At 44.7% G+C, this 23,875-nt stretch overlaps 1 protein-coding gene across 1 annotated transcript in view; it reads left to right on the top strand.

The window, feature by feature from the left end:
* The first annotated feature begins 301 nt into the window (after nucleotides 1–301).
* Nucleotides 302–23,875, top strand: part of dgkb (diacylglycerol kinase, beta) — an 86,996-nt gene continuing 63,422 nt past the window's right edge. The window contains exons 1-13 of the mRNA XM_008287365.1: nucleotides 302–371; nucleotides 10,374–10,450; nucleotides 10,956–10,976; nucleotides 11,444–11,591; nucleotides 14,399–14,536; nucleotides 17,045–17,094; nucleotides 18,248–18,322; nucleotides 18,512–18,631; nucleotides 21,388–21,505; nucleotides 22,103–22,191; nucleotides 22,542–22,658; nucleotides 22,927–23,025; nucleotides 23,672–23,773. Of these exons, the coding sequence (XP_008285587.1) occupies nucleotides 302–371; nucleotides 10,374–10,450; nucleotides 10,956–10,976; nucleotides 11,444–11,591; nucleotides 14,399–14,536; nucleotides 17,045–17,094; nucleotides 18,248–18,322; nucleotides 18,512–18,631; nucleotides 21,388–21,505; nucleotides 22,103–22,191; nucleotides 22,542–22,658; nucleotides 22,927–23,025; nucleotides 23,672–23,773 (1,224 nt within the window). The remainder of the gene's footprint in view (nucleotides 372–10,373; nucleotides 10,451–10,955; nucleotides 10,977–11,443; nucleotides 11,592–14,398; nucleotides 14,537–17,044; nucleotides 17,095–18,247; nucleotides 18,323–18,511; nucleotides 18,632–21,387; nucleotides 21,506–22,102; nucleotides 22,192–22,541; nucleotides 22,659–22,926; nucleotides 23,026–23,671; nucleotides 23,774–23,875) is intronic.

Here is a 23,875-nt window from a genome sequence, read left to right on the forward strand (position 1 = left end):
AGGCACAGAGACTAAATGAAATATCCATGTCTGACTTTTCTTTATTTCTCTATAACGTGCCACCAATTATTTGCTTTAGTTGCCTCCTTTAATTACACACAACAAGCATCACTAGCTGGGAGCCACACGGTCGGTGCGTCTACCCTGCTTTGCCAATATCCAAAAACCAGAGATGTCTGCGGTGGTTAATGGGACTGATGTGATCTGATGTCTGCTGTTGTTTTTTCCAGCGTGAGACGTCCCGCTGTGCTGCTGCCGCCCGGGGAATGCTCGGTGGACACTGAGACGAGGCCCGACCACAATGAGCAACCAGGACAAATGGGTCACTCTGACCCCGGCTGAGTTCGCCTTGTTGCAGGAATACACCCAGTGTGAGTAGAGCCGGCGCTACTCTCAGTCTGACTGCGCCGCCGCCGCTGCTACCTTTCATTAACGCTAACAGGTGACATATTACAGCCTCAGGCAGCCGCGGAGGCGCCTATAGGTGCTGCCAACAGCTCAGCTAAAAACTGGTAACTGGCTTAACAAGGTGACAAAATGTGTGCGTCAGGTAAAGTCTGTGCTCATTATAATGCATGTGGGTGTCAAGCAAAAACAAGCAACATGAATTAATGCATCACAAAATAACAACGTGACACAGTAAACATAATAAGGGCAAACCTCAGAGTGTGTAGCCAGTTTGTAAAGGTGCATTTTAACCTGGGATTTAAAGCTGGAGAGAGATTGTCGAGAACCTCGAGAGGCACAGGACAGACTGACCGAAAGCTCTTGACCCCACAGCAGCCGAGCGTGCAGAAGGTGTGAGCGAGTCGAGGGTTTGAAAGCGCGACAGGGCGCGCAGGTACGAAGCAGCTCGGAGCGGCATAATGGCGTCGGGTTATGAAGGGCTTCGGAGGCGAGAAGCAGATTCTTGAGATCGATGTGATATTTAACAGGGAGCCGGCGGAGCTGCTGGAGAACAGAGGTGATGTGTTCTACGGAGGAGGTTCTGGTAATGATGCAGGCAGCTGAATCCTGGACCAGCTGGAGTGCATGAAGGCACTTGAGGGGAAGACCAAAGGGAGGAGAGCTGCAGTGGGATGTAATCAGGGTGTGTGTGAGGTCGAAGAATGGAACGGAGCATTTCTGATGTACGTATGATTTTTTAAAAGCGACACGCTGAGGCCACAGAGGAACCTTCAGAGCAAGAATTCAAGGCCTGGCTCACAGTTAACGGACACACAGTCTGTCTTAAATCTAGAATAACTCCACTTTGCCAAAAAGTTCTGACTTCTGACTATGTTGGCATCGAACACATGATGTTATCTCATGTCTCTGTCCGTGTCCACCTTCACTGTGTTCCTTCATGGATCGCTTGGCTTTAACAAGATGATTCTTATCATCCAAATTCATGTTAAACTTTCTGACCGGTTATGTGATGTGAGTGGTGCAGTGTTGGCAGATGTGGGGATACATTCAACAGTTTTTGGAGAAAGATTTGCAGGACTTGGCGTGCCACAAGACTTTCCTTACACCTGCGTGGAGGTGAACATGTGTGGGATGCTATTACAGGACAGCTGCTTTATTATACTGTCTTTTATATGCGTTCTGTGTCTGCATCCCGACACAAACTGAGCAAACCAACCAGCTTGTGTGATGCACAGAACCTCACGCAGCAGAATTATGCTTCTATGAAGATAAAGCTGCACAGATGGGATGCTGCGGGTAACTCTGCTGAACTGCACGATATATCGTTGAGATTTAGAATGCATGCGTCGTGGTTCAGGCTGTAAGGTGGCTCGGTGGTTAGCACCGTCGCCTCGCAGCAAGAAGGTCGCCGGTTCAGCCCAGAGGGGAGCCAGTGGAGGGGGTGAGGATATCAGAGAGGTCACTGTTGATCCGGACTTGCTGTGTTCTGTTAGTGAGAAAGTCCGAGATCCAGAGCATGAGCTGACTGCACATGTTGACGTTCTGGTGGAGTCTCTCTGCCAGGATGTATTAAAGGAGAAGTCTGCAAACAGGAGCCTGGCAGATGTGTTGGGAAGCTCTCGGTGTTTATGGATGATGTCGATGATGAAGGCTTTGGCATCATCAGCACCTCTGTGTCCTTGGTATGCAAACTGGAGTGGGTCGAGCTGTGACTCGGTCAGGGTGAGGATGTGTTGTTTAACCAGCCTCTCCGTGGGTTTCATCACCTGGGAGGAGAGCACCACTGGGCGGAGGTCATTCAGGGTCATGGGGGGGCTCCTCTTGGGGACTGGGATGATAGTTTCCACCACTTGGGAACAATTGTGATGGAAATCTGGAACAGGTTCTGGAAAACACTTCCTAACCGGTCGGCACAGTGTCTGAGGACCCGGCCACTGATGTTATCCACACCAGGTGCGCTGTGATAGACTGGTTACCTGTCCAGGTGAACCTGCCTGAGTCAGCTGGGATGGACTCCAGCCCCCCATGACCCCAGTGAGGATTAAGGTGTAGAGATGATGGATGGATGGATGGAAACCAAATGGACATTGTGGTTCCTTCTGTTAGTCGCTGGGACCCACAGTTACCCATAATCCCCGTCTCCATGATGGTCATTTGACATGAAGACCTGCATAGTTTCACGTGTATCTTCAGCGACACATAATTCTGCTGTTGGAACATAACCATGTTCTTGCATGAGGCCTCGTCTTTGCACATCACTGAATGCATTTGCATCAGAGAGTTACTCTTTGTTTTCATTTACTGCTGAATGCAAACCTATCTGGTCGTGATCTTTAAACGGATCTAGGAGTGAAAATTGTGAAAGAGAAGAAAATCGTCATCGACTTCTCACCAGAAATCTGTTTGTAGGATAAAAGAAACACTCTGGATTATTATACGTATGCTTCCTTTTCTTCCATCCTCTACGGGAGCTCCCGTCGTCCTTGTACCATTTGCTTATCGTATTGTGCTTCTCTGCTAAAAATTCCACAGATTCCTCATAACCTCTCTATCGGTGGCTTTTTATATATATGCATGCCCTTGGATGCTTTTTTTTATCGCTCTGCACTAGGATTTATCACTGGTGATAATTATAAAGCTCATCAGTGTGAGCTGTGCGCCGGGTCGGCTCGTCCTCCCTCTAAAGCGTGCCAGACGCTGGGTTTTATTTATGCATGAGGCTCTTACTGGTGTTTCACCCCTTTACGTTACTTCACTGCTAAACGCAGGCCCTTATTGAACTCGCTCAAATAATTGGATTACGTTGCAAGTCCCGGCTGCTTTTGCTGAACTTGGGAAATCCAGTTTTACTGACGGTGCACCTGCAACCTGGAGAAACCCACGGAGGAGTTTACAGTTTGACTCGTTATTATTCTTGTGGTAAATCACGTTTTTATTCCTGTATTAGCTGATTCACCGTTTTAATTGCTCTGTTTAGTCTTAGCCAATTTGCTCCTTTAGTGTTTTTAATGTTCTTTCATTTGTAAGCCTACATCTTGGGTTTATTTGAGTCTTTGATCAGCTCTGCCTCACTGCAGCTCATTTTGTCAACTATCCCAGTTTGAGCCAATAAATGGCACGACTCAGTTCTTTTTAAAGTACTACCCCCAATATTTTGGTACTAATTAGTCTCTTGCAGGGAGTTTTACAAGAAGACTGGAACTCATTTAATTTCTGTTTATCAGGCGCAGACTGGAAACTAAAAGAAACCCAGGAATTTGCTGCCCAGCGCTTCCAGTTTGATGAACATAATTTGAACTGACAACAGTTGTTGATCAACGATTTGCAAAAAATCCTAATTTACGAACCTTCCTGATGTTTGTGTACAGAAATCAAAAAGTCAAGCTAATTAAAATTAACATCTAGTCCCTAATTTAAACTAAAGGCTTTTGTTTATCATCAGAATTACTTAAAATAATGCAAATTACCCTCGAATCAACTATACACCTCTTGAATAAAGTCCAACCTGATCTAATTTAGGTCTGCAGGTGGAGCGGTGGTTAGCACCGTCGCCTCGCAGCTAGAAGGTCGCCGGTTCGCGTCCCGGTGAGGACACCCGGGATCTTTCTGCGTGGAGTCTCCATGTTCTCCCCGTGCAGCGTGGGTTCTCTCCGGGTTCTCTGGCTTCCTCCCACAGTCCATGCTGAGGTTAATTGGTGATTGTAAATTGTCCGTAGGTGTGAATGTGAGTGTGCTTGGTTGTCTGTCTCTAAGTGTAGCCCTGTGATAGACTGGTTACCTGTCCAGGTGAACCTGATGGATGTATGGATGATCTAATTTACTTCACAGTCACACATTGACATTCAACAGTTCACCCTGAAATGGATCTGTCCCTGCTTCTGCTTCTTTTCTTTTTCTTGTTCCACTTTTTTTTTTACACATTTACTTAAAGTTGGACTATTTTCGAAACATGAATTTAAACTTGTCGAAGCATTTGTGCTCAGAATCTGAATCGTTAAAACCTGGAAATTGGTCAAACCTGCAGCAGGAGTCTATCTTTGAATCCCCAACGGTAAAAAAAGCGTTTAGATATTTGACAGCAGAGAGCCGCTACCTGCTCGGTCCTCACTGATGCTTCACCTGCAGGCTGCTGCTGAACTCTGTTATATCTTGGCGCTCTTTCTCCTTTTGCGTGACACTTTCTCTGCACCGTCGATCGTAGGTTTTTCTTTCTATCTGTGCTTCGCTAACGAGTTCTGATGCACTTAATGAGTGCTGCATACATTCAGTTGTGATGGCAACCGCCACCGTCTGTTATGGATTTCAGCGGCCGTGTTGTGGCAGCTCAGATGACCTATAGGCTATGTGTGTATCGGCATATAGGCTGTTAGCGCTCAGGGAAACAAAGATCAGTCATAACAAGACCCAAACTCCAAGAAGGCCAGTTCACGTCTTCTGTGCATTCGCCTGGAGGTGCACCACATGTTTAAACCACCTTTGGATAACTCATATTCAGGTAAATGTAAACATGCATACTCACTTTCTCTAATTAGCAACAGGTAGATAAGGCTGTGCACGTTTCCTTTAACAAACCCGGATGATTTGTGGATATGTCTTGTTTGCAGTAACACATCCTCACCTGATCTCTCCACGTAACACACAGACAACATTTACTATCAGTCCTTTAACTGCTGCTAAGAGGAACGAAGGTTAAAGTATTTCTCTCCTCATTATCTGTTTCGTCTGTGTTCTCTCCTCCGGTTCGCCCTCAGATGTTTGAGTATTTTCGACTCGAGGCAAATTTTTCACTTCACCCCTCCGAGTCGCTGGAAAGTTGGCATGAGTCAGATTTCTGCTTTCATGCCTTCAGTAATCCTCCTCATAGATGGAAACAAAACATTCAGCGAGGTCCCTGCGCGCCGCACGCAAACACCGATTCTCTCAGATAGCATCAAACCGCCAAAGTAACAATAACACGAGCGGCTCTGCGAGCTGTAACCTGCAGCACGTTCAAACTCGACTCGGCGGGTTAATCTCCGACACCTCTTGTTTTAACGGCGCGGCTTTGATGCCGTAATTGCCGACTTTGGGTTCAAATTGCTGATGTAGGAAGCTCAGGCTGCTGCAAACATTTAATCTTCACGGTGAGCCCTGAATGATTAATTCGCAGCCCAGCAAATGGCTTCCCCGCTCAGCCGCCGGCGCTCTGGATGCCTGGAGTTTATGTTACGCTCCGAGATGTTGACACGTTTCATCATTTGAAATAGTACCAGAATGGAAAATGTGACGATACCTGGCAGGCCGGCTGCAGGATGCTGAGCGCCACCCACACATAGTTTTGGTCAGACTTTGAAAGTACAAAACACCAGTTGCAGTAAATCCTTTGTAGGAAGATAAATGGCGAAACGAAGTCATGGACGCGAATAGTCGTTAAATATCCAAGTTTTTTTTTAGCCTCTAAGTGCTTTTTGTGTCCTCGTGCAGCGGGGAGGATATAGCGGTTAAACGTATCTCAGAGCTAACTTCTTTTATTTGCTATTCAGAGCAGCGAGTATGAATCTTAATAATTAATGCTTTTCACCCAGGATCTCTAGTACCAGTGTTTCACTCGGTAATGACATTTCTCCCTTTAATTGCTCTGTGCCTGAGCAAACATTGTTCTCCACTCTCAGAAAAACTCTCTCTCCCTGTCGGATGCCACATTTAAGAGTCTGTCAGGTTCTGGTTGTTCTTTCTGTGTTTTGCAAGTATTTTCTGGCTGTGGGTTTGTTGAATTAAACATGTGTCTGAGACGTGAGGTTTCACAAATGTTTGAAATTACAATTGTGCTCGTCGAAGGGCTGAAGCGCCTCGACGTGCAGGTTTTGGATAATCCCGTTTCTCCGAGCTTCAGGCGTCTTCCTTGTGCTCTCTGCAGCTACAGGTTATAAAACATCTCTTTCTCTGAGCTACGATAACGGGCATTTCTTCGCCTCACCTTCCCTCCTCGTCTCTCCCTTCATCTCCTTCTCATTAAAGCGAGCCGTGCACACTTTCATAACGTTTTAATGGCCGTGCGCCCGGGCAGCCGCCGAGGATCTGACTCACAACAATTAGAGCTTCTCTTTATGTGATATCATTGCTAATGTGAGTCGTGTGGCGGCGAGCTGAAGGACAGAAGGACAATTATTTTTACCTCGGATGGTAAAGGAACTGCTCGGCGTGTTTATGAAAAACATTACTGTGTGATTACCGTGTGCCACACAATGGTTAAATCATTACCCTGATTGAGAAAACATATTGTAGACAGACAATCAGCGGCCACATAATCGCTGCGCTCCGTTAATGGCTTTGTGTGGACGGCGTGCTAATAAAGACGGTCGGTAATGATGACACACAGTCAGTCCGGCGTCAGGCGCTTGGTTCTGCTCACTATTTGTAAAATGGATCCCGACAAAACAAAGATGCAAAGCCATTAGTGCAGGAGGTGACAAATTGCTGTTAAGAGGGAGAGAGAGCTTCAATGCACATCCAGCCAGACGCAGAATATCAGCGAACGAACACCAAACACACATTTTCTGTCGCGTTTATTCCACAGAAAGTCATGCAAAGTAGATGCTGCAGCTCGACGAGTCGACGGGCCTGTGTGAGGAGGAGGATGTTTGGTTTGGAGTTAGATTTTAGATAATTTACTCAGTCTGATGATACAGTGGGCTGCAAGGTGGAGCAGTGGTTACCATTGTTGCCTCGCAGCTAGAAGGTCGCCGGTTCGCAAAAATAAAATCATTATTTGGCCTTTATTGATAGTGCAGTGAGAGAGAGACAGGAAAGTAGGGGAGAAGAATGTGTGGGAAAGGGCCATGAGTGGGATTCGAACTCATGACTGTAGCCCTGCACACAGGATGGCAGCTCAACCAGGTGAGCTATAGCGGCGCCTCACCCGGGATCTTTCTGCGTGGAGTCTCCATGTTCTCCCCGTGCAGCGTGGGTTCTCTCCGGGTTCTCCGGCTTCCTCCCACAGTCCACAAACATGCTGAGGTTAATTGGTGATTGTAAATTGTCCGTAGGTGTGAATGTGAGTGTGCTTGGTTGTCTGTCTCTAAGTGTAGCCCTGTGATAGACTGGTTACCTGTCCAGGTGAACCTGCCTTCACCCTGAGTCAGCTGGGATAGGCTCCGCCCCCATGACCCTGGTGAGGATTAAGGTGTAGAGATGATGGATGGATGGATTTATTCCACAGAAAGTAATGCAAAGTAGATGCCGCAGCCTGACAAGTAGGCAGGCCTGTGTGAGGTGGAGGATATTTGGTTTGAGGTTAGATTTTTGAACAATTTACTCAGTCTGATGATACAGTTTCACCAAGTTTGACTGTTTTTATAACCATGTACCTGCGCTATACTTCCTCACCGGCACTCCCACCATTACAGATAATTATCAATCTAAGCCCTGCTGTGCAGTTTTATAAACAGCAAATGTACCTCCCGGGCTGCTCAGTGTAACTAAAGGTGTGTTAAAGTTTCTTCAATCCAGAGCTGCTACCCCGTATACACTGAACTCTTAAAGGGAGGAGTTAAAGATCCTTCTTCCTGCTCTAATTAAAACCTGTGAAGAGGTAGAGCTAATATGAAGTATGAACTTAAGCAGGCATCTTAATATCATTTGTGATGAGCGGGCAGCAGCAGCAGCAGCTTAAGCTGGGGGATGAACCGGGCCCCTCCGGTGCATGTGAGGAAATGGTGCTTCTAATTAACTTCGGCAACATTAGAACCTGGTATCTGTGGCGCAGCAAATTGATTTAGCAGCCGGGCTCATAAACTCTCTGCAGCGTGCAGTAATTATCACAGCAATTTTTTTTTATTTATTTATTTTAATTTTCCCATAGCTGATTGCTAAAACAGCGAGCGAAAAGAATCCGCCTTTGTGTTCCTCGTGTTATTTCTGTGTGTGTTTAATTTGTTTTACAGCAATTTTGCTTAGTCTGTCGTTTTTCTGGAGGACGTACAGAACCCTTGTGTGAGCCTCATGATCGGGAAATTCTGTTTCTGGATTACTTTTGTTTTACTCTGCAATAAGTTTTGCATTTCTAGATGAGACGATACAAAACCTGCATAGTCGAGTGCAGCTGGTCGTGGTTCCAGCCAGAATCGTCCTCAGCTGTGACTGCCGGAGTTCAAGTCTGCATCGCTGCATCTCAGCTGTTTGCTCTCTGACCAGTCACCGAGCAGGCTGATGGTGACAGACTGTGATTATGAGCCACAGTCACGCCACGGCTGCACTTCAGTTGTTAGAAACCTGGCGGTGACACATTAGTTGATAACGGCTGCCACATTAATGCTGCTGCGATGGTCTTCAGCGTCCCCGTGTTCCTGACCTCATGTCGTTTGTTTGTAACGCATCTGTCATAGAAGCACTTCAGGTTCAAACAGCTCGACATGTAGACAGCAGCAGAGATTCAACCACAGCTGAGCAACAACTACGTCCAGCTACAGTCTCAGCCAAGCAGCTGCAGCTGTGCTCGCAGCCAGTGGGTGTACACCGACATCACCGTTTTTAAAATAAGTCATGAGCAATGAACTGCATCACATTAGGAGTCACCTCTCTCTATAGTATCTGGTGTTTTTCCCCCTTCAACTGGCAGCATCTTGGAAACTGTTCATAAGGGTTGCAAAAGTTATTATTGTGAGGGGAAACAAAAATAGTCGAGAGAAAAATCCTCGGAGCAAACGTAACCTGTTTAGAAACATAAGATATGAAAACAACAGTTTGTGGTTTGAGGGGAATTTACATGCTGAAAATATCAAAGGTTTCCACCTCAGTGTGACACATCCGTCAGCCGCCGCGCTGCAACCACCGGCGCATGAAGTTTACAGCATCGATTATCTCGTTACAGCGCTGCTGCGTTCTGCTGGTAAACTTCTGGGTTCTGACATTCACGTGGGTGTTACTCTGACATGTACCACCCACCTCAGCATTGTTGCAGTCCAAGAACACCCCCTCATACCAGCAGCACTCTCCAGCAGGACCGCTCGCCCCGAAACGCTGCAGAACCAGCTGAGGAGCGGCTCGATGAACGCCCAGGACGTGTGATCGAGGATCCTCAGGACACCCAGAGGTCCTGCTCACATGACCCAGTGGGCCTGAGCTGGTTTGGCACACAGAGAGCGCACACATGATGTTAAGCAGGTGGCTTTAATGTTGCGGCTGCCCAGTTTCCAGTTATAACGCAGGGCTGCAGAATCCGGGCTGTGGTTTTGGTCTCCGTACAGGCCAAATATCAGACTAGCGAACCTGCTAACCGCACCACAACGCCGCCAATAATTACTGTATTTGTGCAATAATTTAGTTTCTTATGCGATGTGTGATCAATAATTTCAAAAACTCCTAAATGTGCAACAACAGTTTAATGTTTTCAGAGTGGAATCAGCCTGATGGTTCCTCAAACGTTATCAACCGCTGACCCTGCATCAAACACACGAACGGTTCAGCAGTTTCCCATCTTTACGCTCAGTTCCTGACCACATCCCTGCTCCCACGCTGTGTCTGCTGATTTATTTTATACAAGTTGCTTGCCACATGCCTGTTTGTTTACTGGTGCTGCTAAATGTTGCGGTTTGTAGCTGCGCTAACTGAAGACGATGTGCTTTCGAAGCCTCCAGTAGCGGCTGATCCGTGAGGCTCCCTGCGTGCACTAACATGACCTCGAGGGCTGGATCCTTTTGTTTTTTACACCTCTGACTCACAAACGGGGGGATGCCTCCCTGCAGACACGATGATGTTGCACCTCAGCCACATGTGCGATCCAGACAGGGTGCAGGGTGTTGCACTGTTACCTTCTGTAACCCATAGAGGTGTAGAAATGTGTCCAGTAGAACCACATCCATCGCAGCACTTGTTTAAGCTGTGTAGTATAACGTAGCGCCATTCTTTGCAGATATAAATCTAACTTGTGCTTTAAATGAACTTAAAACAAAATGTAAACAGCCGACGTCCTGAATGTTTTTCCTCAGACTCGACTAAGAAGCTGAAGGATGTGCTGCAGGAGTTCCATGGAGATGGCGTGTTGGCTAAATACAACCCAGAGGAGGTACGTTCAGTTTACACTGCCTTATATAACACGCAGCTCATAGTCCATCGATGCCAACACGTGTGCATCCGTCTGTGTGTAAATGGAAAAATTCTTTGACATTTAGACACTTTTTTGGTTGCTATAGTTGCTTTTCTTTGCGTAAATGAATTATGTAAGTGATTTGAAGCATTGAATTTGCCAACAATTAAACATGAAATGAAGTTTAGAGCAGTTCCTCTAAATGGTCTTTACAAATTTTGCTGTGGTTTGTTAAAAATCTATCCACACACAGCAGAACTATAAACCGAAAAGGCATAAAAATAAATGGAACAAAGGGCAATGAAGGGTTCCCTCTGTTATGTTTGGGAATAGGTGATGGACTAATAGTTGCTGCATGATACGTCTTTAATTTAGTGGCTGTACAAGAACATATCTGACATGAATATTTTGTGCATTTTAAGTGTTATACATAAAAGCAAGAACATGTCGAGCTTGTTTCTTTCTTGCATGCTGCCGACTGCAGAAGCAGGAAATCCTCACGCAGGTAACCGCCGTCTCTTCCTCTCTGATTTACTGTTGGGGTTTTGCTGAGCGCTCAAATAGCTCCTCGCTGAGTAACGCAACTCTCTCAAGTAGGGATGAAGCAATAAAAAAAACTAAATCAGCATTTTCGAGGACATGCAACCACTTAGAGGGAAATATTACACACTTAAGGTGTCCTCCACTCACTGGTAATAAGTATGAGCAAAATGCAAGACCTCTGTTTTGTGTCAGTCTATGCAAGACTCACAGATTCAGTCCATAAGATAAATAATCTATCAAAGCTGTTTGCTGTAAAGGTCCCCGATGCAGAACATGAATCCACAACATTTTGCAAATGATCACAGATTTTCCCAAAAAAGCGAAACACGACAGCGACTCTGTTCGTATCAAAAATCATCTGTGTTTCCTTGTAACCTGTAGCTCTCCGCTACAAGCTGCGTGTTCTATTCCTGTCTTGGTTTTTTTTAGGAGATTGACTTTGAGGGCTTCAAGGTCTTCATGCAGACGTTCCTGGAAAGTGAACTCCCCGAAGAGTTCTGTCAACACCTCTTCATGTCGTTTAGCAACAAGGGACCCAAACCCAGTCCCTCATCCTCTGACAAACCTCGAGTCTCTGGTAAGTGTAGGAGGGAGATTCTTCTCCCTAATAAACACTCGGCTCATAAACACAGCATGCTGGTGTTTCATAGATACCGACACATATATACATACATAAGAAGCCTTTTTGTGTTGCCGTGTGCAGCCGGTCTGTCGGTTGTTTTCTGCCCTCACAGCGTCTCTCCAGTGGCTTGTTGTTGTTGCCACTTTGCCTCGCCATTACCAGAAATTTTAATTTCTGTTGCTGTGTAAAAACGCCACCATTACTGTTCCTGTTGTGTGCCGTCAGATAATTTATCCGATTTACTGCCAAGTCCGGCCCGGTGGCACCGAATGTAAATTGTAGTGCGGCGGCTGCCAATTGTCTTGGCAAGAGTCTTGTTTGTTTATCGCATTTCTACTAACATCTCATTCTTGTGGGGTAATGACTAACTGATATAAAAATGACACTTAGTCAGACCGGCGCTGGTCCACTCAGCGTTCCCCCTCCTGCACTGACACTTGGCTGCACACCTCCGTGACTGCCTACTATCAGAGATGAATAATCGCGGCCGGTCTCCCAAGAAGAGCATCAGTCATTTCAGTGAGTGGCTCAGAATGACATCCAGCATGTTGAAGCGGTGAAGCTCTCCAGAGGCAGTAGTAATTCTGACAGAAGCAAAGACGGACTTCAGCGAGGCGGTGGACGTAGTGGTCAACAGAACGATGGGCTTTAACACAGCAGATTTCCAACCAGGAGTCAACAGTTTCTATTAAAACAGCACCTTAAGTGATAATTACATATCCATTACTGTGACCATGATGACGAGGCTCATTAATCCAAGATGTCGGTGAAGATTCTCAGTCCTCCAGGTCATCGTTGTTCTTGTAGTTTAGTCGTAGCAACTGGACTTGCTTGAGTTCCTTGAAGACGTTCCACCTCTCATCCAAGAGGCTTCATCAGCTCTGACTGACTATTTGGGAGATCCAGATGCTTATATCCTTAAGGAGCCATTAACACCTGAGTTCTGGTTTCAGTTGGGGGTTTGTTGCTCCTCCCCCTCGTTATGTGAGTCTCATTAATCCAAGACATTTTTGTGTCTAAACCACTGACTGTATATAAAGATGGACAAACCCTCAGATTTTCTCAAAAAAATGAAAAAATACATTTTTAAAATTCAATCTAGGGGCTCGGCCATCATCATCTCGGCATAGTCTGGCTCCTAATTCCTGGCTAATCTAACAACGGAATTAAATAATTCAGATTTAAAGTCTTAATACAAGTCAAATGGATGAGTTATACAAACAAATCATCCGCTGTACAGTTGTCTTGAATTGGGAAATTAGCTATACGGACCAAAACAGTGTTTATTTTAAGTTGTAAACATGTTTTCTTCTGCTGTAAAGTTGGACATTTTAACGTGGAGGTCTGTGCAGATTGGCTCACTTTTGGAGCCTCAAGTGGTCGTTCAAGGAACTGCAGCTTTTGACACTGCCATATGGTCTAAACCAAACCAAACCTTTGTTATAACTTCATCACAACGTTGTACAGATTTGTTTTAACAATGAAAAATATCCTGATCACACCAATGTCTTGTTCTTCAGGTAATTAAAAAAAACAAAAAAAACAATGTAGGGCATTTAATATGTAGGACTTGTTAGCTCACCTGTAATCCAAAGATGTCAAATATCAGATCATAACACTGTCCTACAAACTTCTGATCAAAGCACATACAACCAGAGCTCATAAGTATTCTGACAGGAATTTCATTGGACTTCAAAAATGGGACACAAGCAAAGTCTAAAAACAAAATGATCTTGACTCACAGCTTTGAGAAAGGAAAGCCATCCTCAGATTTCTTCGAGACCACTTTACCTGAAAGTTTTGAGACTTTCATGACAACTTATTTTAAGGATGAGGTTTCTTCCCAACATGGGAATCGTGCAGTTTTGGGCTTCAGCACGTTACCAACTTCTGGAAGCTTAACAATAACTGAACATATACATCAAACTATAGCTCTGAATAACTGTGATGTCAAGTACAGTTTTTACAATCGTGGAATTGCCTCTTGATGCTTCTTTCACATCATTTATTCTGCATTAATGTTAGAGATTGAACAACACAATCAATGTAAACTAGAGCGAATAAAGTCGCTGGTTTCGTTCAATAACTGGAGGCTGAAAACTTTCTCACTGAAAAGTAAAACGAGGTTGCCACAACTGTAAATCTAAAAATACAGTTGGGGACTTCCACGCTGGCATGTTTTCAGGCTAAAACATATTTTCCCTTAAAGTGGCCGGCGACGTAGCGTAGCAGTGAATAAAGTGATAATCATAAAGTCGGTCACGCTTAAAGAAAAAAGAAGCTGATTCTAAAACTAAAATACGTTGAATGTCGTTGACTCTTGTCAGTGGTAATAAAAAGATGTGTAGCTCCATGTTTCTGGGTTCAGTGTGCGGTCTCTGTGCTGCACCACAAATAATGTTGCTTACAAACGTGTAAATGCGATTTACATACACCCCAGAGAGGAACAAAAGAACCACCATATGTTGGGTTTTATATTTGACTTGAATGCTGAGATCTGTTTGTCAGCTCTAACCAGAGCGGTGAATCGATGAGGGGGGGAGTGTTAATGACTTAACGTCGTGTATTGATCTCCACCCTGCCATTAAACGCAACGAGACGAGGCCTTGAAATGCTGTTGTTTGTTTGGCGAACTTGACACCACCCACCATTGATCAGTCTGCGGATATGACTGATGTCGGGCATTCTGAGCCAGCAGGTTGCAGGGCTAAAATTAGAGGGATTGTGGAGGATGTTTTGACCTTTCCTGTGTCTCCCTCCAGGCCTGAAGCTGATCAAAGGCAACTCGACCCCTCTGAAGACGCCCGCCCTGCCCCGGCCTCTGGAAACAGTGCAGCTCAAGGACATCGTGTGTTACCTGTCGTTGCTGGAGGGCGGGCGTCCCGAGGACAAGCTGGAGTGTGAGTATCACGTTCTTATATTAACGTGCAGCAAACATTACGATCAGACGGTGGAAAAGTCCTAGATTTATAAATTGTACAGATGCAAGAAACACTGTGAGCCTCACGTACACAAATAAAACACACCAGCCAGACAGCTGAGCCACCAAGAGGCAGAATAAATGTCAGCGGCTGAGTTAAAGCTCAGTGGGAGGAGGGCGGTTGTTCAGGCTCAGCAAGGTCAGACTGAATCCCAGAGAAAAAGACAAAGGCTAAGAGAGGATAAAGCCACGCGTCTTTGCTCAGAGACGTGTCCCGGTCTGTACAATCTGCCTGTCGGATGTAAAATAACCACCTCGTGTTCAGAAATGAGTCGAAGCAGCCGCTGTGAAAACAAACCAACATGTCATTGAAGTCTGAAAAAAATAAGTGTGAAATGCGTCCGTTAAAATTTCCTAAACTGGTTCTTCTCCAGGAACTGCTCATTCTTGTTTAGCGTTTTTATTTTGTTTGTGAACCTTCGTTCCTCGCTTGTGACTGTGCTCTCAGTACTTGGTTTGAACTCTGAGAAACTCTGGAGTAGACCGATCATCCTGACAGTCTTTATTCAACTAATACCACACAGAACTCATTATATGGTACATTACCCATGAGCCTTCACTGTTGATTTAAACTGTTGTTCTAATGTTTTAGGTTGTTATTTTTTTTGCGATTCTGGGTAATTAATCAGTGCATTCAATCAAACTTAGCTTTTTTGTCCTGTTTTCTTCCCTGCCAGTGAAAATATGAACCAAAATCAGCTCCAAGCGATGCAACATTTCGGCTTTCTGGACTCAGAGGTGCCCTCTGGCTGGAGCTTGTGTTCATAACCGATCATCAAATAAAACCCCATCTATTAAACCGTTTCCTGTACGTTGACAAAGGAGTTGGCAGCTCATCGACACATCTCTTAATTGCATTTGTCACATCATTTATTCACAGGGTTGCGCTGCTTGGACAGCCACCTTTTTTTTTTTAATGTGTTGCAGTAATTGTCATCCGTACGCTGAATTATTGAGCAGAGCGGTGCTCATTAAGTGCTTGGATGACTAAATAATTCAACCGACGCTGCCCGTGTGCGAACACATGATGGAATTAACTTATTGAGCAATCTCTCTCCCCGTATCCCCGGTCGTCTCCTCCCGTGTGGGTCCCACATCGCTGTTGGTTCTGTAGTGGACGGGGCCCTCTGCTGGTTGGTTTGAGAGCTGCTCGTGTTTCGGTGCAGTTTGTTCAGGCTGGTTGGGTGCTGATCAATGGAAATGAGCAGTTTGTGGCAATCTGTAGCTGGTTGGTGTCACTGCTAAGCCATCTGTCTTGAAACTTTGTCATGAAATAATTGATCTAACTTCAGTGCAGATTCTCTTGTTTCATGTGTTTTTGCAAGATGTCACCTTTTCCGATGATCCCAGTTACAAATGTCTGCATTGGCTTCAACATAGGACTGACCTTATATCCTGTTTTTTATGAAATATGAACACAAACTAATAAAAGGCGCTTATTAAGTCATTAATCATTTCACTTAGAAGCAAACTTAATCGGTACCGACATGCAAACCCGACAAAAACATCCCCAAACATTTGGTCTAAAAGTAGACTGAGCTGGTCTAGAAAATAAACTGTTGTCTTGTTGAGTCTCTAAAATATCCTGAAAACAATTTTAGTATTTGATATCCAAATGTAATCCAGTTTCTCTCCAGCATCAGATCAAAATGTCTGAATTCCAGATGACAGGAAATAATCAGGAAACTTCTTGTTGTGAGTTGAGCTACTTTAGAAATCTGGCCAAAATGAAAATTAACTTTAAGAGGAGATTCGAGTGATTAAAAGATTTTCCATTTCTCCCTGCGACACATTCAGGCGGCATCCCATCACCGTCTGCACTTTATTGCCTTCTTGGGGCGTCTTTGGGTCACCGCAGCCACCTCCTTCCAACACCATAAACCTCCACCCAACACCAAACACCAGACACCGGCATCACCTCCCTCCTCCCGTCGCTCCGAAAGGTCACACCCCCTCAGGAAACTGGCAATTAGCTCCTCGTTAGTGGCCTGACGAACGGCCGGTCTGACGTCAACTCTTTATGATGTCAGCAGCCCGGCCGAGCTGGGGGCGGCGGCGGTGGGTTGGAGCGTTTCTATCTATAGGCATTAGCATGGAAATGATCTGCAGCCAGGTCAGAGCTGTAAGCTGTCACGACTCGGTGTGACGTTCGGCGACAGCCAATCAGGGCTTTGATGTGGGACCTGTCTGTTGCCATGGCGACGCTTTTGAGTGGTAATTGGGGGACACTTAAAGTTGCAGCATTCAGATGCTTCCAGCTGCTGAGATATGGGCTTTGTTTTGCTGCGCTGAAGTGCACAGTGACATTCACGGAGAAGAGCGCCGCGTAGGTTGCTGCCAAAAGCTGCTCCGGGCCTTTTAAACGTTCACTGTAAGCGCTGAGAAGGCTGCAGGGAGTTGACATTTTGTTTTTCTCTTGTCTCCACAGTCATGTTTCGCCTCTATGACACAGACGGAAACGGGTCTTTGGACAGCTCGGTAAATATTTCCCCTCGTAAAGAGTGTTTTGGTTTTAAATAATTGTTATATTCAGATGTGCAAACTCATCCCACTCCCCAGAAATCAGATTATTTGAGTCCTTTCCCATGACTTTTACAACGAAGGGTGTTCAAAAGTCAAACTGAAATCAAGATTCAGCTCAAGTTTTATTTGCCAGCTGTAAAATTTTAATTAGCTAATTATTTGTTTGTGTTAAATGTCAGAAAATGTCAGAAAAGACCTGACGAACCATCAGTTTATTATCACCGGCATCAATAAAAAGAAAAACAACAAAGTGCCAAAATCGAGCAGCTAGAAATGAATGTGTGTCGCAGGCAGCCAGCTCGTCATCCCTCTCTGTCTCGCTTTGCCTTTATTCTCTATCTTCCATTTCTGTTTCTCTACATCCACCTCTACGTATCTGTCGTTTATCCTCCATCCATAAATCTAATTAAACAGCCATTCTACGCTGCATTGTCTAATCCTGGACATGTAATCCTTCAACAGCCCAAACGATGAATGAAAGCAAATGAATGGACGAATAAAAGAGAAGACGGACAACAAATGTGGGCATATTTATGAATGAAAGAGCTGCAGAGTTTATGTTTATAGGCAGCATAAAGGCAGGAGCTGGAATTAAAGGGTTAAACAGGAGAGGGTGGGCTGGGTGGAGGGGGGGTTGTAATCTATCCAATTATTAGTCACACAATATTGGCAGAAAGAGTCACGACAAAAGGACACAGAATACACACAAAAAACAAGATATTCATTCACTATCACCCAAATTATACTCAAGATTTTCCAGTAAATTAAAAGTGTGAAATCTTGATTTGCACTCTTTCTGACACTCCAGGATCTAAAGAAGTCCAGAGAGCATCACAGTGATTCACTGGATAATAATGTCACCCTCCTCTGCCCCCGCAGTCCCTCCAAAAACCAACCATTGTAATTAAACCATCAGCTGCAGAGCTCTTCCCACGCTGCCTTTGTTTCCCGACTCTCATGTGCGGAAGAATGACATTCTCAACCCGCTATTAGCGGCTGTTTATCACGCCAGAGACATTTAGTGACATCGGCTTGTAAGGCTGCAATACACAGAAAGGTAAATACTGTATTTTTGTGCCTGTAATGACCGTCTGTGGTTTCGCCGCAGGAGCTGGAGCACATTATCTCCCAGATGATGCATGTGGCCGAGTACCTGGAGTGGGACGTGACTGAGCTGAAACCAGTAAGAAAGACAAGAAATATTTGTATTTATTATGCTTTAAATGACATCTGTTGACGGACATTTTTAACATTTTGAGGGCTGACAAGTTGTTTTTTAAGCCATGTTACCACAAAATGTTCACATATTTTACACTCCAGCTAAGGCAGCACCTGTCCCACTTCTTCCTGACTTCTCTTCTTGCTGCTGTAGATCCTTCAGGAAATGATGCGAGAGATCGACTATGATCACGACGGCACCGTGTCCCTGGGCGAGTGGATCCAAGGAGGTCTGACCACCATCCCACTGCTGGTCCTGCTGGGCCTGGAGACGGTGAGACGCTGACTGCTGGCTATCAGGAGGCACAGCTAAGAAGAAAACTCTCACTTCTGACTAATAATGACAATAATAAGTTCATTTTTATATTGCAGCGTTCTCACACAAAGTTTAAAAGAGCTGCACAGAGCAGAATGCAAAGGATCGAAAACAAAGCAGACAGATGTGGTAAAATATATTAAGAACAAATTAAAATATAAAAGCAAAAATATATTAACCACAATAAAAACATTAAAGATAGTGGGATCCAGTCTGAGAGCCTTTGGGAGGGAATCCATCACTTTGGGCACAAACGGCAAAGACAAGGTTCAGGATTTGTTCCTATTTTTGTGTCAACATAGCCGGTAAACAGCTGAGATGATCTGGTTTAATGTGTTAACTCTCTATTAACATGCCGACTTTTACTATTTAGCACCAAACATGAAGTATAACGATGATGATTGAATGATTCAGCGATGAGTAAAGTCACTACTTTTGCAGATATTCATAAATCAAATTACCGGACAAACCAGAATTTGATTTGGTGTAAGATGAGACCAACATGTACAACAACCCAAGTTTCTCTGTATGATTTTCACAACAGATCTTCATAAAACAAGCCTCTTCCTGACATGCACGCTTTTCTGTTTTCCACCAGGTTCAGATTTCAGTGAAAGTTGCAGCAATAGTTGAACTTGGTTGGACCAGGTGACATTTCATTGTCTGAACTCTATGCTGTCATTCATATCAACAGACAGGACATGTTGATCTGAGAAAGGCTTTTTTCACACTGTACCACATAAATTGGTCCAAAAACATCCCATAAAGCAGCAGACACAGTTCAAATCACGAATCGCCATCCCTCATTCATTTGTGTGTCCATGGAAATGAAACTTGACAAAGTGAAGCTTATCTTGTTGCTTCCAGCTGTTGGTAGGAGTCTGTCCTTTGAGTTTATTGAACACCTGCAGCATCAGACAGGATCCATATGAGCTTCTAAGCAGCTGCAGCTTCAGGACTTACTGATCAGTTATCATGAAGATAGCAGCGATCAGCACGAAACAGGAACTGATGCTGTTTACTTTCCTTCACGTCAGACGGGCTGAAGGTTTAGTAGTGCATTATTCTTCTACATGCACGTGATGTTCTGTCCAACCTGTTTGACAAATATTGTGCATGTTCCGTGGTTCTGTCTGAATGAAGCCGTGAGGAACCCACTAGTGTCTGAATGACAGATTGGAGCCACATGAACATGTAGTGGACTGTCTGTGGACTGTAATGGACGAAAGCTTTAACGGTCATTTTGGAAGAGATGAATAACAAAGGCTGCACGGTGGCTCGGTGGGTAGAAGCGAGAAGGTCGCAGGTTGGCGTCCCGGTGAGGACACCCGGGATCTTTCTGTGTGGAGTCTCCATGTTCTCCCCGTGCAGCGTGGGTTCTCTCCGGGTTCTCCAGCTTCCTCCCACACAGTCCAAAAACATGTTGAGGTTAATTAGTGATTGTAAATTGTCCGTAGGTGTGAATGTGAGTGTGCTTGGTTGTCTGTCTCTAAGTGTAGCCCTGTGATAGACTGGTTACCTGTCCAGGTGAACCTGCCTTCACCCTGAGTCAGCCTGTGACCCTAGTGAGGATTAAAGTGTAGAGATGATGGATGGATGGATAACATGGCAGCTTGTTGATGCATATGCTGCGTGACAGAGCCTTGAGGCCAAACACCTCAATCATCTGGATAGAGAGCACATATGACTTTGAGCAAGGCACTTAAGCCCATGCTGCCCAACTGGACTCATGACCAACAGCTACCAGATACCAAGCGGTGCTGCCAGTCAGTCAACCTGATGTGTTTTATAACATCATCACAGCACCTATTAATAGTTAAGCTTCTGCTGCTTACACGGTGCCAGGGGTGTCCAATCCTGGTCCTCGAGGGCCACAGTCCTGCATGTTTTAGATGTTTCCCTTCTTCCAACACACCTGATTCAAATGATCAGCTCATCATCAAGCTCTGCAGAAGCCTGATAACAATCCTGATCATTTGAATCAGAGGGAAACATGCAGGATTGTGGCCCTTGAGGACCAGGACTGGACACCCCTGCACAATATTTTATGTTCACCTGCCAAAACTTGACGTCTCTCACATCCCACGAGTGTAAATTGACTTTTTCAGTCTTGTTTCAGATCCTTCCAACGAGACTATGATTAAGTTAATGACGCTCAGATCTCATACATCTACAGTGGTTCTTTAATAGCTTCTAATTCGCTGTAAATTACTGCGATTCATAGCGTTAACCAGATTTCAAACATAAATCCAAACTGAGCCGTTTCATTTTGGGGCCTCGCTGCTGAACCTGATAATCCGAGGAGGCAGCATGCATGATGTGTTTCATAAACCAGATATTCTGTTGAGGTTGTTTCCAGAAAACATCTCTGCTGCTGCTTCACAAACCATCAGTTCATGATTTCCCCACTAGGTGGAAGCATTTGACCAGCTTGAATAGAAATCCATACCAGATGTCTTTTTTATTTTTTTTGTGAATGAATTTTACTACAGAAAAAGGAGACAGCACACTTCTGTCCTCGCTGAATTTGGATCAGTTCACCGGAAAAGTAAAATAGAAACGAAACGCTTTTTGTGCAAAATTCAACCGGTGAGACGATCAACAAGCCAAATAAATCAGTGGCATGATTAACTGAGAATATGAAGTGATGTAATGAAGCAGTCAATCAGCAGTCATTCAATCAATTAATCATTAGTTCTGTTGTTTCGCTGCAGAACGTGAAAGACGACGGGCAGCATGTGTGGCGACTGAAGCACTTCAACAAGCCGGCCTACTGTAACCTGTGTCTCAACATGCTAATTGGACTGGGGAAGCAGGGACTCTGCTGCTCGTGTGAGTAATTCACTTGCTGTTAAGCGTCTGACAGATTTATTCAGACAGGTGCGATGCGATATAATGGGCATGTGTGGTCTTTCATGTGTCGCGTTTCCAATATGATTGTGATCATATTTACATAAAAATAACTGACAGCTTATTTCATCACCTGGCCTTGGAATAGATATGTAATTAGCCTGTTAGCCTCCGTGCTCGGGGATCGTCCACAAGCTGCTTTTCCAATTTGAGTAAATGTTAAAGATGTCAAAGGATTCATCAGAAACTATCAAATGAGGAGAAAAAAAGAGAAAAACAAGCCACGCCACAACAGACTACATAGTTTTTATTTTTAAATTCTGCTTGTGTTTTAGGCCCAATTTGTTTTTAATTCATAGTGCACACAGTGCTGCTGCCTGCACACAAGCTGTTTTTCCACAAAATATTGGCAGTAAGCGCCTTCAGCACAGCTTTTCCAAACACATTACTCAAACCCTAGTGTACGTTTTTTTATATGTATGTAACCGTATATATAATGTCTGCTTTTCTTTCCTCTATGTTCCATATTTTCCTAATTGAAAAAATTAAAATACCCTCTTTTTTTTTTTCCTTTCCCAGTCTGCAAGTACACAGTCCACGAGCGCTGCGTGGCTCGTGCGCCGCTGTCTTGCATTAAAACCTACGTCAAGTCCAAGAAAAACACAGAGGTGCGTCCAATTGAAGTGTTTACCAGTCGGCACGCTTGGATCAGCAATGCTCCGCGGAGCTTAGGACGAGGGCTTCTCTTCCTCTAATGGAATTGAAACAACTCAGTGTGCCGCTAAGCATTGCTAATTACCAGGACGAGCCCAATTTAGACACAAACAGCATCATTTGTTGGGCGTCTTTCCGTCTTTCGGCTCTTTCCTCGTTCCCTCTTGCTTGTTTGCTTTCCCCTCTTGCTTTCTTTAATTGTCGTGTCACTTTGTGCCTTTGTATACGTCTTGTTTTTCTGCACCGTGTTTCTTTTCTCACTTCTTTGCCTCCCTGTACTGCTGCCTCTCCCCTCTCTCCGCAGGTAATGCATCATTTCTGGGTGGAAGGGAACTGCCCCACCAAGTGTGACAAGTGTCACAAAACCATTAAGTGTTACCAGGGCCTGACTGGGCTCCACTGTGTGTGGTGTCAAATCACGGTAAGCCGCCACCCGAGGAGAGGCAGCCACCTCCTCATTATATTCCCACTGCTTCTTGTTGTTTAGGGATTCGTTTTTGCACCTCAGACATCCCACCAATTTACACTCAGAAAACACTTGTTTTCAGTTGCAAGTTAATAGAAAACAAAACAGAGGCGGCGACACATGTAATGCAAATAAATGCCCAGAATGCACTTGAACCTGTGCAGCCGAACACGCCGGCGTTCAACGCGGGCTGGTTGCTAATCATGTTTGCCACCTCCTCCAGCTCCATAACAAGTGTGCCTCCCATGTGAAACCCGAGTGTGATTGCGGACCCCTGAAGGATCACATCCTGCCCCCAAACTCAATCTGCCCCGTCGTCCTGGTAAGACTTGGCTCCTCACCGGTCAGCGCTTCTGAGTCTGAGCGAGCCTGACCTCGTTTGACGCTCGTGTTATCTGAGGATCCAATCGTCAGCCTGTGTTCTCCCACTGAGCTCCGAAAAGGGCAGCAAATGATTTTTTGGGGGGAGTTTATTTCCAAAACGTCTCAAGTTTGTTTGTTTGGAAGTAAAACACGAATTATCTAAACTTCTGTGGCAGAAGTTTTAAAAAAAAAACAGGCAGGATAACAACCAGATATTGAGTTCTTGTAGTAGGTTTATGTGAAATGATGAGTTCTGTAAAGGAAGTTGTTCTGGAGTTCAGAATCTGCATTTAGGCTGAGCTGTGATTTCACGTTAAACTCATATTTCCAAGTAAGTTTGTGGAAAATTACAGTCAAATTTAGTGACGCTGATTTATTTACCGACATGAAGGTTAAACTGATGTCGTCCACGCTGCTGCCGGGCATCTGTTTGAAATTTACCAAATCTGTGTTTATTCATTTATTTGTAGTCAGAAAAGATATAAGTCGGTTTGAGTGTGTGCTGCACCTCAAGTTGTGCCTGTTTTGTGTCTGTCCCTGTATTTAATATGCACAACAAGTAAATGAAGATGCATGTGAAGTAAACGTCTGCCCTTTGACCTCAGGAACGGCAGTCAACGCTGAGGAAAGACTCCCGATCCAGCCAGTCCAGCCGAGGGAAGATGCAAAGAGCCAACTCGGTGACCGTCGACGGCCAAGGCCTGCAGGTTACGCTCAAATCCGTCTCTTTTTTTTATCATAAATGTTGTATTTTATGTGTTAATCTGCACCTTGCTTATGGTATAGATGTACTACATGCAATCTCAGTG

The sequence above is a fragment of the Stegastes partitus genome, unplaced genomic scaffold (genome assembly GCF_000690725.1).
Source record: "Stegastes partitus isolate 25-593 unplaced genomic scaffold, Stegastes_partitus-1.0.2 Scaffold497, whole genome shotgun sequence".
Taxonomy (NCBI): domain Eukaryota; kingdom Metazoa; phylum Chordata; class Actinopteri; family Pomacentridae; genus Stegastes; species Stegastes partitus.